General features: G+C 39.7%; 3 protein-coding genes and 1 long non-coding RNA gene across 4 annotated transcripts; all 4 read right to left on the reverse strand.

Moving 5' to 3' along the window:
* Positions 1 to 405: 405 nt before the first annotated feature.
* LOC147856542 (acyl carrier protein 1, mitochondrial-like) lies at positions 406 to 6,605 on the reverse strand. Its single transcript, XM_087329722.1, has 2 exons — positions 6,394 to 6,605; positions 406 to 1,049 (listed from the first exon to the last, which is right to left on the reverse strand). Exons 1-2 carry the CDS (start codon positions 6,550 to 6,552, stop codon positions 873 to 875), a joined length of 336 nt encoding a protein of 111 aa, XP_087185848.1. The 5' UTR covers positions 6,553 to 6,605; the 3' UTR covers positions 406 to 872.
* An 844-nt stretch (positions 6,606 to 7,449) lies between these two features.
* Positions 7,450 to 10,044, reverse strand: LOC147856543 (uncharacterized). Its single transcript, XM_087329132.1, has one exon. The coding sequence runs from the start codon at positions 10,042 to 10,044 to the stop codon at positions 7,450 to 7,452; it is 2,595 nt and encodes an 864-aa protein (XP_087185258.1).
* A 1,931-nt stretch (positions 10,045 to 11,975) lies between these two features.
* Positions 11,976 to 12,803, reverse strand: LOC147856544 (uncharacterized; the record flags this gene model as incomplete). The annotated part of the gene is made up of 3 exons (XM_087329133.1): positions 12,700 to 12,803; positions 12,341 to 12,609; positions 11,976 to 12,249 (listed from the first exon to the last, which is right to left on the reverse strand). Coding segments are annotated over exons 1-3 (633 nt in total), but the record flags the coding sequence as incomplete, so codon positions are not given.
* A 393-nt stretch (positions 12,804 to 13,196) lies between these two features.
* LOC147856545 (uncharacterized) lies at positions 13,197 to 13,757 on the reverse strand. Its single transcript, XR_015530661.1, has 3 exons — positions 13,675 to 13,757; positions 13,431 to 13,501; positions 13,197 to 13,355 (listed from the first exon to the last, which is right to left on the reverse strand). It is a non-coding gene; the product is annotated as an uncharacterized LOC147856545 (long non-coding RNA).
* Positions 13,758 to 14,034: the final 277 nt, after the last annotated feature.

Below are 14,034 nucleotides of genomic sequence, written 5' to 3' on the forward strand. Positions count from 1 at the left end.
ATTGTTGTGCAATTGTTGATAATTTATTTACCATTCTAGATTTTCACAATATATTTTAGATTAAACAATTGTTGCACTTGGTAGAATACGATCATCCTTCTTGAAGGGTGAGCTCACATTATTAACAAGTTAACAAGCTCACAATCATTCCTTGTGGGGCCATAAATACCTTTGTCCTTGTCCAATCAAACCACTTCATGATGCAATAATCACATTCCCAGTCTTTTGCAATTGCGCGGTGTAAATCCCATCAAGCATTAGCATAATTTTCACATTTTTCTATCTGACCTACACTATCTTCAACTCAGATTTTACTCGTACAATATTTTATAGGAATTGTTTTATATGATTCATCATTTACCAACATGGACAGATTATACTAGTGTATATATGAAGTAATGCATGCATACAACATACTTTCAAAATTCATATTTACTGTACTGGAGAAAGGAGAATTGACTTACAAGGATTTCTACGTCTGGCAGCACCAAATTAAACATCCCACATTTAGACTAATAGAAAAGAACATCAATAACTCTTCTTCCAAACATTTACCTCTGTGGTATGTCCTCAGGTAAATGGACTTCCCTCAATGTTCCCCTTGTCTAATAATACCAATTTCTTATGCTGAGAACTTTCAGTTATTCATTCCTATCACAAACTACATCTTCTAAATAAAAGGAATTATGAAGATACCTACATCAAATTCATTGCTGAGAATATCAATGTAGCTGTTTATTAACATTCCTTGTGCAAAAGCCATCTACAGGAACATTAGTGTAACAATTAAACATTCTGGAGCACAAGCAAGTGTCCAAGAACGAATAATGAGGGTTTCATTTTCTCCCATGATCAATCAATGGGGATCAATTTCATTTTGCCATTGGATGGGCAGCTATATATTCAATTGCTGATGCACAAGAATCGATTTTATCTGCTTCCAAATCAGGAATCTCCAGAGCAAATTCCTCTTCAAGTGCCATTACTATCTCAACATTGTCCAGGCTGTCCAAGGCAAGATCTTTCTGGAAATGTGATGCAGGAGACACCTGGATGCACAATTAACATGAAGTATAATAAATTAGTACTGGCAAAAAGGTCTGCTACAAAAAACACGTGTAACTTGTTACACTTAATGTGTATCATATGAAAGCTTTGGTGTCAACATAGTTAGAATAGTGTGAACCTTGTTAAGTAATTGTTAGGTGTGAGCATAGTCAGAATAGTGTGAACCATAGTATGAACCATTCGTGCATTCGCATTCGTTAATCCAATATTATATTGCTTTAGTACATTTTAGTGAACATAACCACACCAAGTATTGCAATATATCATCCATATTTCTTACTATAAATTTTTTGCAATGCTGAGCAGACTAATATTTTTGGCATGTTTAATGCTAATGACAAGTTGGATGAGGTATGTATTGGTTGCAAAGCAGCTATGGGACATTGTCTTCCAGATACATATCAAAACTTCGCCACAACATAGATACATTCTCGACAAAGATCAAAGACCTCAAGGAACAATTACTCAACATTGATGAAGTGATTTCAGACAAGAAGTTAGTTTCTAAAGTTTTTGTTGCTATTCCGGATTCACATCAAGGCTGCGCCATGACAATAAGGGTTCTTACAAGCTGTAAAGAGAGCTTCAATTTTGATGAGCTAATAACCCTTCTTTTACAAGAATCTAAATCTTGAGCAAATTAGGATGTTCTTAATAGTGGTGATGAAGCTTTTGTTAGCTCATAAAAGTTCAAAGGCCAACAAGGACGAAAACAACATCACCTTCCTTCTAAAGGCAATGATGCCTCAACTTCCCATGACGAGAAAAAGAAGAAAGGGTGCAATTACTGTGGTGCTCTTTCATTTGGTTGTTATGGTTCTAAGATTAATGTTATTGCTTTTCACCCTACTGTGGGCAAAACAATTTAAAAAAGTAATATTAATTTGATTCTGTAGGCCTATGTTGAGCCAGCTTTCTAGTCAATTTTCACTTCTATTGAAAAACTTACGGATCTAATTTCATGTGTCATTCTAGTTTCTGTAGAGAACATCTACATCTAAGTTCTGTCCAGCCACAATTATTTAATGTCAAAATTTACAAGTTTTTCTGTTTTCTTTGTTGCCTACATGATCAGAAACGTTAGAACCCTGTTTCTTCTGTTTCAGAACCAGCAGATTCTGAAATAGCTGGCAACTATTCTCATCCTCCATGGCGCAAGCTAGAATAGTTTCTCAAGTCTAATATCGGAATATCCCTCTCTAGGCCAGGATCTCCCCTAGATGAATGGGACTAATCAGAACTGTTGGGCAGCAGTCCTGACTTGGACTTGGGTTTGCTTTCCACCAAATTCAGCTCTTAGATCTTGGTTTACTTGTTTGTCACCGCCATACACCCAAATTCCTGCCTAATTTTGAACTCGTCTTCAAACTTCATCACTTAATCCTTTCTACGTCGCATGGTTAATCTCCCTTGGATCAGTTCATCATCATATTCTGCTGTGCTTGTTTTTTGATCTGCTTCTGGGCTGAATTCAAACTTCACCAAACAGCTTCCATCTGAGTCTTGTGATTAATCTCCCTTTCAGCGGTATGTCACCAGATTCTGTTGCAGTTGAATTGCACTCTGCTTCTGAGCTAGTCTTTGATATCATCACCGCATTGCCATCTAAGTCTTCTTTATCTCATTCCCTCTATTGGACTCATTTATTTGATCTTAAATTTTTTTGTTGCATGGTCAAATTCTGGCCCACAGTTGTTTAAATTTCACAACTGGTTACTATCCACAACTGGTTCTGCATTAGGGCCCTCATCTGTCCGCACTCATCATAATACCCAGTAGTTCTGAGACATTATACTTGACATGCAAACTACTTATCCAGGCAGCAGCTGACAGTAGAGTCTCAGTTAAGATCTGTGTCAGCTCTCTGACAAGGTCAGTGGGGATCCTCTCCAACAGGTAGTTTGTAAAACTTTCATGTACATTATCCACTGGTACACCAAGGAGTTTAGATGTCACAGAAGGTTTAAGTATACAATTCACTAGTGTGATGGGAGCTAGAATAGAGTTCATGTGCTAACAACATTCCTGTGAGAAAAAACAAGTAAAGACACTACTTAATGTATATTTTGTCTAGACTACTCAAAAGCAAAGTACATAAGACAACATAAAATACCATCAATGTCCCAAACAACCGTATATTACCTTATGTTATCCCTTGGTTGTTTAAATAAGAATCCAAAGAAGAGAGGTTAGCATCCCCAATTGCGTCTCGACAACGTCTCAAGATACTGTAATGAAGAGGGTAGCTAGTCCCCTTTATATAACTCAACACCTAAGGTTTGCAGACCATCATCTGTTCCCAGTGTCATAGGTTCAGATGGGTTTGTCCCAGTTCCTAGGATAGCCGATCTCCTAACTATCCCTACCCATAATCCATTAAAATTAGTTATAGAATTGGTCCGTAAGGTTATGCCTATAACATCTGCTCTGAAGAAGATGATGATTTATGATCTTTGGCTGGGGATCAAAATGGCCCATGGGAGCTCCAAGCACTTACAATGTACATTCGCTAGACCTAACTGGAGGAAAACTAAAAACTGAGTTTTTATGTGTAACAAATAAAAAGATACTATTGACTTCTAAATATGCGTCAGATTTTATAAGCATAAGAATGAGCTCCACTAGAAACTCTATCAACCATGCAAAAAAAATGCCTAAAGCCATGGGTGAAGGACCTGTCATCTGTATTAGTTCCTGAAATCTGCCCCAGTCACGTAATAACTCATGAAAAGCCTCTCTATTTCAGAATATGCTCATCATCAGACTCGCATATGTTTCAGTCTTGAATTGATTAAGACTGCAAATGTTACATTCTCTTCGTCTCCACAATATTTTTCCAGACACCCATTTCTATTTTTAGCATGTGGGGAATGTCTGTGCTTTAACATGAAAGCACACAATACTCTGTAAGCCACCGTGAGTGTGGAACTGTAAGGCCTTCCTTTCAAGTTAGTAGGTTTTCCTTGGCAGTGTCAAAGGCCTCTTTAAAGTCTAAGAAGCAATAGTCTGGTGGTTGGCCTTTCAGCTTACTTCTTCCAGACAACTCTAATATTGACCAAGTGATCAAATGTATTATGTTTAGGCCTGAAGCCTGCTTTTTATTATCACTCCCATCATTTGTTTTGGTTCCTTTGATAGTTGGTGTTCAGTTGCAGTTTTTGGTAATTTGATCATGCATGATCCTACCATGATGGTGCAGCGGCTGGAAAGTACGTTGTAGTATCTGGTTTTCTTACCAGTAGCTAGGCAGGTCTTGTCTAATCATATGGTGGATCAAAGTGTACATCCATTCTCGTACTATAAGGCCAAATCTTTTGTGTATTTTAGAGCAGAGAGTGTACATGTCAGCTACCTTCCATTTTGGAGTTTCTTAATGCTATGCATCAATATTTGAATCAACAGGGGCTGCATATATACTGTGTCATCAGTCATGGGGTTGAGCATGTTTTACACATAGATTAGAATATCTTCCATCTTAAAATGTCTGCCATGCACCTTTTGGTTCTTTTGTCTTTTCTTTCTACGTCATATTGCTTTGTCTGTCTTCATTTATTCATTGTCTAGAGACAAACACTCATCGTTTGACTCCTCAACTGCCTTGTGTTTCCTTACATTTTTTTGCTCTCTTACATTCGTACCCTACCAATATACATTGTGTGTGCAGCTGCAGTAGATTTGCATTCTTCAACACAATTCTTGACCACATCATGTCACAGGCCATGATAATTTATACAAGAAGTTATTCCAAAAATTCATCATTACTGTATTCTTGTTGTCATTTCATCTTATATATTCAGAATGCATTATTTATGCTTGTATAGCCCCACATACCTGGGTACATGATCTAATTTCGAAGACTTGCAGCATATTTCAAACATTATTATCCATCACAATGCATCAGGCTTGGCCCAGTCATAGTCAATAGTGCTCTAGCACCTTTGCTTGAAGCATGGCGAGTATATTTTGCACCAGGGCCAAGGAAAATATTCGTCCCATCAAGAATAATTAGTTTCATGGCATTCATCATGTTAATAAAGTCTACATTGAGTATTGATAGATGCATTACATGTACAGCAGTCCCAAAGTGGATTTAAATTAATCACACATCCTTGTCATATGTTGGTCAGAAGAAATCTGCAATTTTACTTTCATGCTGTCAATTCAAGCATTCATGTATTCCATAATGAACATCAATTTCCATACACAAATCTCTCGAAGGGATCAGTATATTTTGTAGCACATGTTTCCTAGCATTCAACAAGTCTCCAACTCATGCTGACCCACATGTGTCAAGAAACCTCATCTTCCAAAACAACGCATTTGTCTTCATAACTCTCCTCAAACGTGACAGGATCCAAATGGTAGCAAATAACCTTCATGAGGCATGTGTCACTAGTATCATCAACCTTCTTCCTCGGTAAAAGCATTGTTACCATTCTCCCATGTGAATCTTATAGGTGTCTCGTAGAGTAAAGCAAAATCAAATTGTGCCGAAGCTAGGTAGTTTCCCTATATAGATCGGTTGTGGCCAAAGTACATTGAAATAGGAGCTAGGGGTACAGGTAATGTGAAGGATGAAATAAATATATATCAAGGGGAGGTAGAATTTCAGTAGATCAGTTAATGAATGCTCTAATAGGGCAGAGATGTCAAGTTGTGAAGAACCTCTAAAATATTGTTGCAGCCCAGATACTCCTACACTAACCACAAGAGGAGAACCCAGATGATGGCAGATCCTCGGCGCCCCTGAGAGCTGCTTTCTCACCACACCAACATACCAATATTTTATTCTACACAATTGATTATTATAGACTGGACAAGCTGTCTATAGATAATTCTGCTGCATTCCAGCCTTCTACTGTCCTGGGATACAGGCATTCTCTAGATTCTGGAGCTCCTACACCTCATCATCCTAGAACAGGGGATCATATTTGGATCTCACATTCCATTGCTATCAGTTTTGAATTGTGTCTAACGTTTCCAATACCAGAAGCCATACACCTTTGTGCATATGAATTTCCTCATAGACTGATTTTGGGCTCTAGTCAATACATGATCTTCCTTTTCTCTTCCAATGGATTACTTTCTTGTGCAAGCTATGTATAAGTAAACAATCGGCTGTTTTAAGACATGCATTATCAAAATCTCAACATAAAGGATGACATTTGTCTCACAGTTCTCATCTTTCTGAGCTTCAATGAGAAGGAGGACGATCTCATTCTATTCACCAATTCTGTTTGATTCCATGGCAATCTATCTACCTTTCTACACAATCATCCTATCAAAAGAAATACTGTGCAAAAAATAGAGACAGAGGGAAAGAACCTTGGAGGGGTCTGCCTTGGGGAAAGTTTTCACCACAGTGATGACACGCTCTATGACGTCACTCTTCTCCAGGGCATGGGCGTCCGCAGAGAAGGGTACTGCCCGGACACGTAGCCGCCGAAGAAGAGGAAGGCTCGATCGGAGGAGGGGGGCCTGCATCTCTCTCTTCCCGTCGTCTTTCAAAACTCCCCTCTCTTCTCTTCTCTTCTCTTCTCTTCTCCTCTCTTCCCTTCTCTGTCTCTGTCTCTGTCTCTGTCTCTATTCGAGTCTGTGTTTCTCCTCCTCCCTTAGGGCGTGAAAGTGCTACCTACATATATACATACATTATACTGTATACATACGCTCGTTGCTATCCTGCACCAAATCATAAAGAGGGCTGGTGAGGGAATCGCGGCCACAGACGGTGCAGGTCGCCTAGAGGAAGGTGCGTGCGATCTGCACCGTCAGATTTCGATAAGGAAGAGCGCGCGAAAAAAAAAGTTGTCAGAGGTCGCCCAACTCTGAGTCGATGGTCACCCAACCCTGTCAGAGGTCACCCAACTCTGAGTCGATGGTCACCCAACCCTGTCAGAGGTCACCCAACTCTGAGTCGTTGGTCGCCCAACCGAAATTGGTCCCCCAACTATGACTGTTGCAAGTTGCCCAACCGTTTTAGGTCACCCAACCCTGACAGTTACAGGTTGCCCAACCGATTGGTCTCCCAACCGTTGCAGGTCGCCCAACCAAATGTATCATTCCAACCAAAATCTTCAAATAAGCTTGTTAATTACCCTTAAAACTTACAATAACATATCAAATAGTCACAAAATTCAACCTTAAAATACTTAAAACCGACGATCTTTACCATACTTATGTTAAAACAAATAATCATATTAAAACATAAAAGTTGAAAGTTAAAAAACATTTAAAACATAAAACGAAGAATGTAAACTTACAATAACATATCAAATAGTCACAAAATTCAACCTTAAATTACTTAAAACCGACGATCTTTACCATACTTTTGTTAAAACAAATAATCCTGGCAAAACATAAAAGTTGAAAGTTACCAAACATTTATGGCTCATCCGGAGATGATGGCAAGATGCGACCACAATTCTTGCAACAATCAACATTTGAGTCCCTTGATCTAAAGGTCAAGGCATCGCAATGCAAGCATCGCATTTTATCTGTCGCACATATTGGCAACCGCCTCCTAGCTCGACTTGCGCCTCTTTGCATTTTTCCTGTGTGAGCCTTGGAAGTGTTTGGGGAGCTGCCAATAAGATCTTGTGAAATGTTGATTGATGCTCCCCTTTTTGCACCAATTGCTTGCTTACGCCCTATGGATCCACGGTCTTCTTCGTTAGTTGGTTTCGGTGCACCTGTGTGATACACCAATGTCTCACTTGTTTCTTGAATGGACTCCATACATGCCAAAATTGCTGCACAGTCGAGGGATTGTAACCCTTGCTTAAAACATTGAATAGCCCCCTCAAGCGTTTGTAATTTCGACAAACATTCCTCCACTCGTGATGTTATAGGGTTTGTCTCCTCGACTGGTTCTACCTCTGTCTCCATTTCCGTCTCTGTGAAATGGTCATTGCGCATATAGGTTGCATGATCTATAAAAGGCAATGACCCACATAGATGTGGCATGTGCCTCTCAATAATCATCCTGATGCCAAGTATATGCTTACATTTACTCGCAGGGTCGTGGCAATCACAATATGAACATTGGAGCGATACATTATACCATACATCCGGTTTTGTCAAGCTCAATATTTTAAACCAATATCGAGGCTCGTCCACAATATGCATTGTCGCATTATTAGTTTCATACCTCTCTAGTAGCCTTTCGGCCTCTTTAAGTCTAGTTGTTTGATCCCTACAATTTGCACGTGGTGCAAATCTACCACTCTCACATATTTCTTGTCGTTGCTTGTACCATTCAATAACAGTACCCCCGATGCAAGTGCCAGTTTGACTGTCCCCGATTAAAACATGCACAAGATCGGTAATTGATCGGTTTATCCTCCCTCTTAAGGCAGTATATTTGATAAACTGCCAATGTCTCTCCACAAGATTGGTAGTGTCAACATGTCCGTAGTTGAACATTCTACCAAATTTGGGCCACAGTTTCCTCCACACACATGTCAAGCCACACCATCCTCCTTCTATATATTGCCAAACACCTGGCTTGTTTGCATATTCTACCTTTAAGTCCTCACATTGGGCATTGAATGTGGATTCCGTAATGCATTGCATGAGTTGGCACATCCGATTATAAAGGTGGTTTCTCTCACTTGCACTTACCTTTGGCAACAAGTTGTCCAACCATGCTTTTTTTGCATGGAAGTGACACAACAAAAGTCGACAATGTGTTTGCGACCTTTGCCCATTTGTAACTATCCAAGATAATCGGTCTGTTGCAACCACATTACTTATGGCATTATACGATGTCCAACTTTTATCGATGACTATGGCATTTGGCCTCACATTGGGCATCCGTGCAAATATGACTCTCAAGCAAGTTTCTAAAGCTACTTGCTCATGGTTAGACCCCTTATCAGAACTACATATCATGTACCATAATGGGATACCAACTCCCATGGCATTTGGAGCCACAGCTGCATATAATGGCAAGCCAAATTGGTTTGTTTTAAACGTGGAGTCGATTGCCCAAGAGTTGTTTATCGACAGTCGCTCACACATCTCTAACATCCATTCATCTTGGAGCACCAAGATGAACGGTTGCCTTGCGGGAGATCCATATTCACCAGGCAAGTAGGGTTGGACATGAGCCACCTTCCCAAGATCTCGGAGGGCATAGGCATCTTGCATCATCAAAGACCAATCAACCCCTGACATGGCACTCCCGATTTTTAACTTGTTGGCCATGTTATTGACCTCCTTTGGTATCATAAAGAACCTATAACTCACAAGGTCTAATGGACTAGCCTTGGACTTATGATATGCTTCCTTACGCATGCTCATCCGTGCCACGTGTCGTGCGCAACCAACATCAAAAAGGTCATCTCTACAACAACTTATAACATTTGGGGCCACTGGCAAATAGTATGCATCTGGTCTACTTCCCGGTACATGACCCGTATGAGGTCCATATATTGAAAGGGTCACTGTCCCATGGTCAACCCCGCCATTCATTCGAGCGTTCACATGAAAAGTACACCCACATCGAGATGAATGCTTTCTACGTCGAGTGCATGGATATTGCTTGTTGGCCACACCGGATCGGTGACAATTATACCTAGTCACATGTGCACCCCTTGTGACCCCTGTACGAAAGCGTGTGTGATACCTCAATTGAACATCTATCAACGTATCATCAACCCTATGTGCCTCTATCTTGATCACTTCTATGGGTCTAGACTTTTTATATTTCACGACACTTGTCCCCTCCATGTCAGATGGAGTTAACCTCGACACAACTTGACAACCGCATTGGTCAATCACTGCTTTCACATACGCACTAGGGATCCCATAGTCACGAAGGTCATTGGACCAATTTCTCTTTAATTCTGTCAGAGTACCTGTCAAAGAACGGTGCGATGCGCCACAATGTGACGCCAATACTATCTCCCTCCATTTCTCTACGTGCGTAATCTGAAGATGAGGCGATGCCTTAAGGTGTATTGCATTCTCATTCATAAGCGTGAGACGACTCTTCATGCGCCTCCATGCATGTAAATTAAGAGGTGCCCCCTTGCGAGTGTGCTTAATATTTCAAATGTTACCTTAACTTGACCTAATAAATCTTTAAGCATTAAATCGTACATACCTCTAGTGAACGCAATATACCTCGCCGAACAATACATGAAGGGATCAACCTCCTCCGCCTCTTCTTCGGATGAAGCCGACTCATAGTCTTCGGATGTAGACGAATCCAAGTCATCGTCGATGGTTGCGGAGTATGGTGATGCATAACCATCCTCAGAATCATACAAGGACGTGATTAAATCTATTTCGTTGGGATTCATCTCGAATGAATCTAACTAATCTGATTAAGAATCTAACTAATCTGGTTATAAGAATCTAACTAATCTGATTATAACTGATTAAGAATCCCCCTAATATGATTAAGACTCTAACTAATCTTATTAAGAATCTAACTAATGTGATTAAGAATCCCCCTAATCTGATTAAGAATCTAACTAATCTGATTAAGAATCTAACTAATCTTATTAAGAATCTACAAAATCTGATTATAACTGATTAAGAATCTAACTAAGATGATTAAGAATCTAACTAATCTGATTAAGAATCCCCCTAATCTGATTAAGAATCTAACTAATCTTATTAAGAATCTACAAAATCTGATTATAACTGATTAAGAATCTAACTAAGATGATTAAGAATCTAACTAATCTGATTAAGAATCCCCCTAATCTGATTAAGAATCTAACTAATCTTATTAAGAATCTAACTAATCTGATTATAACTGATTAAGAATATAACTAATCCTGATTAGCTTTTAGAGATTGTGCAAAATAAGAATGTGATTAAGACGCAGAATGTGATTATAAGACAGATATTGGAGATGCAATGAGCTATGATTAAAATGACAGAGAATGGTTTAAAGTGACAGAGAATGTGATTAATTTACATGTTAAGATGACCGTTTTTCTGGCCGTTTACATAACAGGTTGGGCGACCTGGTTGGGTGACCAAAACAAAAGATAATTAATTTTAAAAGGTTTGGGCAACCTGGTTGGGTGACCAAAACAAAAGATAATTAATTTTAAAAGGTTTGGGCAACCTGGTTGGGTGACCAAAACAAAAGATAATTAATTTTAAAAGGTTTGGGCAACCTGGTTGGGTGACCATAACAAAAGATAATTAATTTTAACCTGGTTGGGTGACCATAACAATACCACAACTTGCGATTGGTTTAAAACCATACATTCAGATCATCCACAATATTCAGATTGAGATAAATACATTCAGATTGAGATAAATAATTGTTGTAAACAACATTTCCATTAATAAGTAATCGCGATATACAATGAGTCGATTCTCACTATACAAAATTTTTGGGGATTCCAAAATATAGTTACAACATTAGCTCTATAGCCAAATCTGTGCTGAAAACAACATTCCCAAAATTTACAATATGGAGCCACCGGTCGCAGGTGCAAATCCTAATACCGATCGTGCCCACTCGTCCACATGAATCCGAAGTGAATCCACTTCGCGTTTGGTGAACCACATCTCTGTGCCTTGTAACCAAATATGTATAAGAACACATCTATACACAATCCACATGAACAAGGAATTGCAATTACACTTACAAAAGTCGAAGATATCCATCCTTGTAAGAACTCCCTCACCAACATTTGGATAGTCTTCATCACATAAAAGCCACAATCCCAACAATTTGGCTGTGTTGGGATGTGCAGTACCTGATGTCGACCATTGGGCACAATGGTGTGGTCTGACGGTTCAGATGAAATTGTCCGAATCGCCAACTCTGCCATTCTCCGCATGTTGTCTGTTGCTGGTCTGTTCAATGGATCGCAGAAGACTACTTTGCTAGTTAGCTTAGAAGCTTGTTGTCGCATGGTGAACCACAAGTTCCAATGCCCATCAAGCACGCTCGGAATGAACGTAATCTCACATTGCGCAACTTTCTTAAGGATGTCTTGCTCCTTCATTGCCTGCTGGTGTAGCTGCACCCATAGTGGGTCGACGATGGTGAAGCGTTCTGTCACCTCGAGTGGCAATGAGTATTCCATCCACAACGTGAATAAGGTCATAGTCCATGTCGATGCCATTTCACGGCTCTTGCATATGGTCTCAAGATCTGACTCGGTAACATCAAGGGCCATATCGAGACGTGGGCAAGTTAGCTGGTACCTGAATGCATGGAAATATGTAGTTTTGAGTAGGTAAATCACACTCCATGTCAATTAGTAAGATACTAGTTTATATTTCACTTAAACCCTACCTGGAAAAGTGTTTATTTGGGGTTTGAATCCATAACCTTATGCCCTTGCCATGTTGAATTTGAACTATGGCCACATCCGATGCAGCGTCATCTGAATCTGATGTTAGGGAAACAACATCAGTGTTTGACTCGACCTCCTTCCGTCGGATTGGCATTTTCGGTCGTCTCCGTCTCGGTGGAGTGGACACACCACCCTCAGATGGGTTTTGACTCTCATCCACATCCGTGGACACACCCTGCGGTTGGGTGGATATCCCCGCCTTTTTACACTGTTTCACCACAATAAGACACATCTTATTATCTGAATTTTGCCAATAAACCCTCCAACAATCTGAAATGAAATCCTCACTCATACTTACATAAGAATCCAAACCAGCTGCTATCTTCTTCGTCAACATCTCCAAACGCTCATCCTTATTGGAGTCGTATATAGTCATCTCTTTGTTCATAAATCGTGCCACGAACTCTGCCTGTGTGTCAAGACGGAGTTCACCAGGAATAGAGTTGTATTTCGAAACAGCCCTAACCTTCAACTTTCGGATATATTTTTGTCGATTTCTGTAGTACTTGATTTCCGGGTCCATGAATCTTTTGAGTGATCTTTGACGCTCATAACTGTTAAAGCATGCCCCCAGAATACCCTCCTCCTCCTCTATACGCATCCCTCGTGGTAGGACTACGTCTATTGCATGTTCTCTGCGTAAATGTGACTCCATGTCACTTTTTTTCCGATACCACCTTGGCGAGAGGCGGCAAAACTCAGTGTAGATACATGCACGAGCCTTGTTCCCATTTGCATCTCTTCCAACCTTATACAACAAGTCGGGACGAGGAGCAACTATTCCTTCTGCACCTGTGTTACATATTTAAGATTGACATAAAGATTGGCATAAAGATTGAGATATTGCAACGACACCAAATCCACATACCATTTGGAGGAGCATCTTGGTCCATTTTGTCCCCACTCGTACACATGTCGGCTCCTCGACTTCGCCAATGTCTTCTAACGAAGACCCTTTAACAAATCACGAGTCAACATACATGCATCAAACCCTAAACCATTCTTGGGGGAGATTGGTTCGTGACATACCTCTCTTGAGTTGGATATATATCACTGTTATCGAAATCCCACCAATCTTTGTACTTGGAGTTGGAAGTCATCTACCACCATTCAAGTAATCAAACATTTTTTGATTTTAGTACTCAAACACACAAAATATCAAGTTTAAGCAAGCAAATCATTAAAACCAACAATCAAAATATAGATGATTAAATCAAGTTTAAGCAAGCAAATCTAGTGAACGCAAGATCATAATAAGTTTGATAGGCCTCACCTATAGTGTGGATAAGAGTGGTTACATCCTCTTCTAGATTATGCCTTCAAGATACTGGCTGGGATTAGAGTGGCTGGAAATCAACAAAGCCTTGCCTATTAGATCCTATTATACTTCACTTATGGTCCATACAATCTTCTTGTCTATAGTGACTCTAAACCCTAAAGCTTAAACATGTCTATGCATCAATATGGTCCATACAATCTTCTTGTCTATAGTGACTCTAAACCCTAAAGCTTAAACATGTCTATGCATCAATATGGTCCATACAATCTTCTTGTCTATAGTGACTCTAAACCCTAAAGCTTAAACATGTCTATGCATCAATATGGTCCATACAATCTTCTTGTCTATAGTGAC

The sequence above is a fragment of the Azolla caroliniana genome, unplaced genomic scaffold, assembly GCF_043228905.1.
Source record: "Azolla caroliniana isolate FFs.n. ecotype wild unplaced genomic scaffold, voAzoCaro1.0.p SCAF_13, whole genome shotgun sequence".
NCBI classification, from domain to species: Eukaryota; Viridiplantae; Streptophyta; class Polypodiopsida; order Salviniales; family Salviniaceae; genus Azolla; species Azolla caroliniana.

Coding starts and splice junctions, on each gene's coding strand:
- LOC147856542 (XM_087329722.1), bottom strand. CDS start 6,552: ATGCAGGCCCCCCTCCTCCGATCGAGCCTTCCTCTTCTTCGGCGGCTA. Junction 1,050..6,393: donor CCAAGGCAGACCCCTCCAAG/GTTCTTTCCCTC, acceptor TTGTGCATCCAG/GTGTCTCCTGCATCACATTT.
- LOC147856543 (XM_087329132.1), bottom strand. CDS start 10,044: ATGAATGAGAATGCAATACACCTTAAGGCATCGCCTCATCTTCAGATT.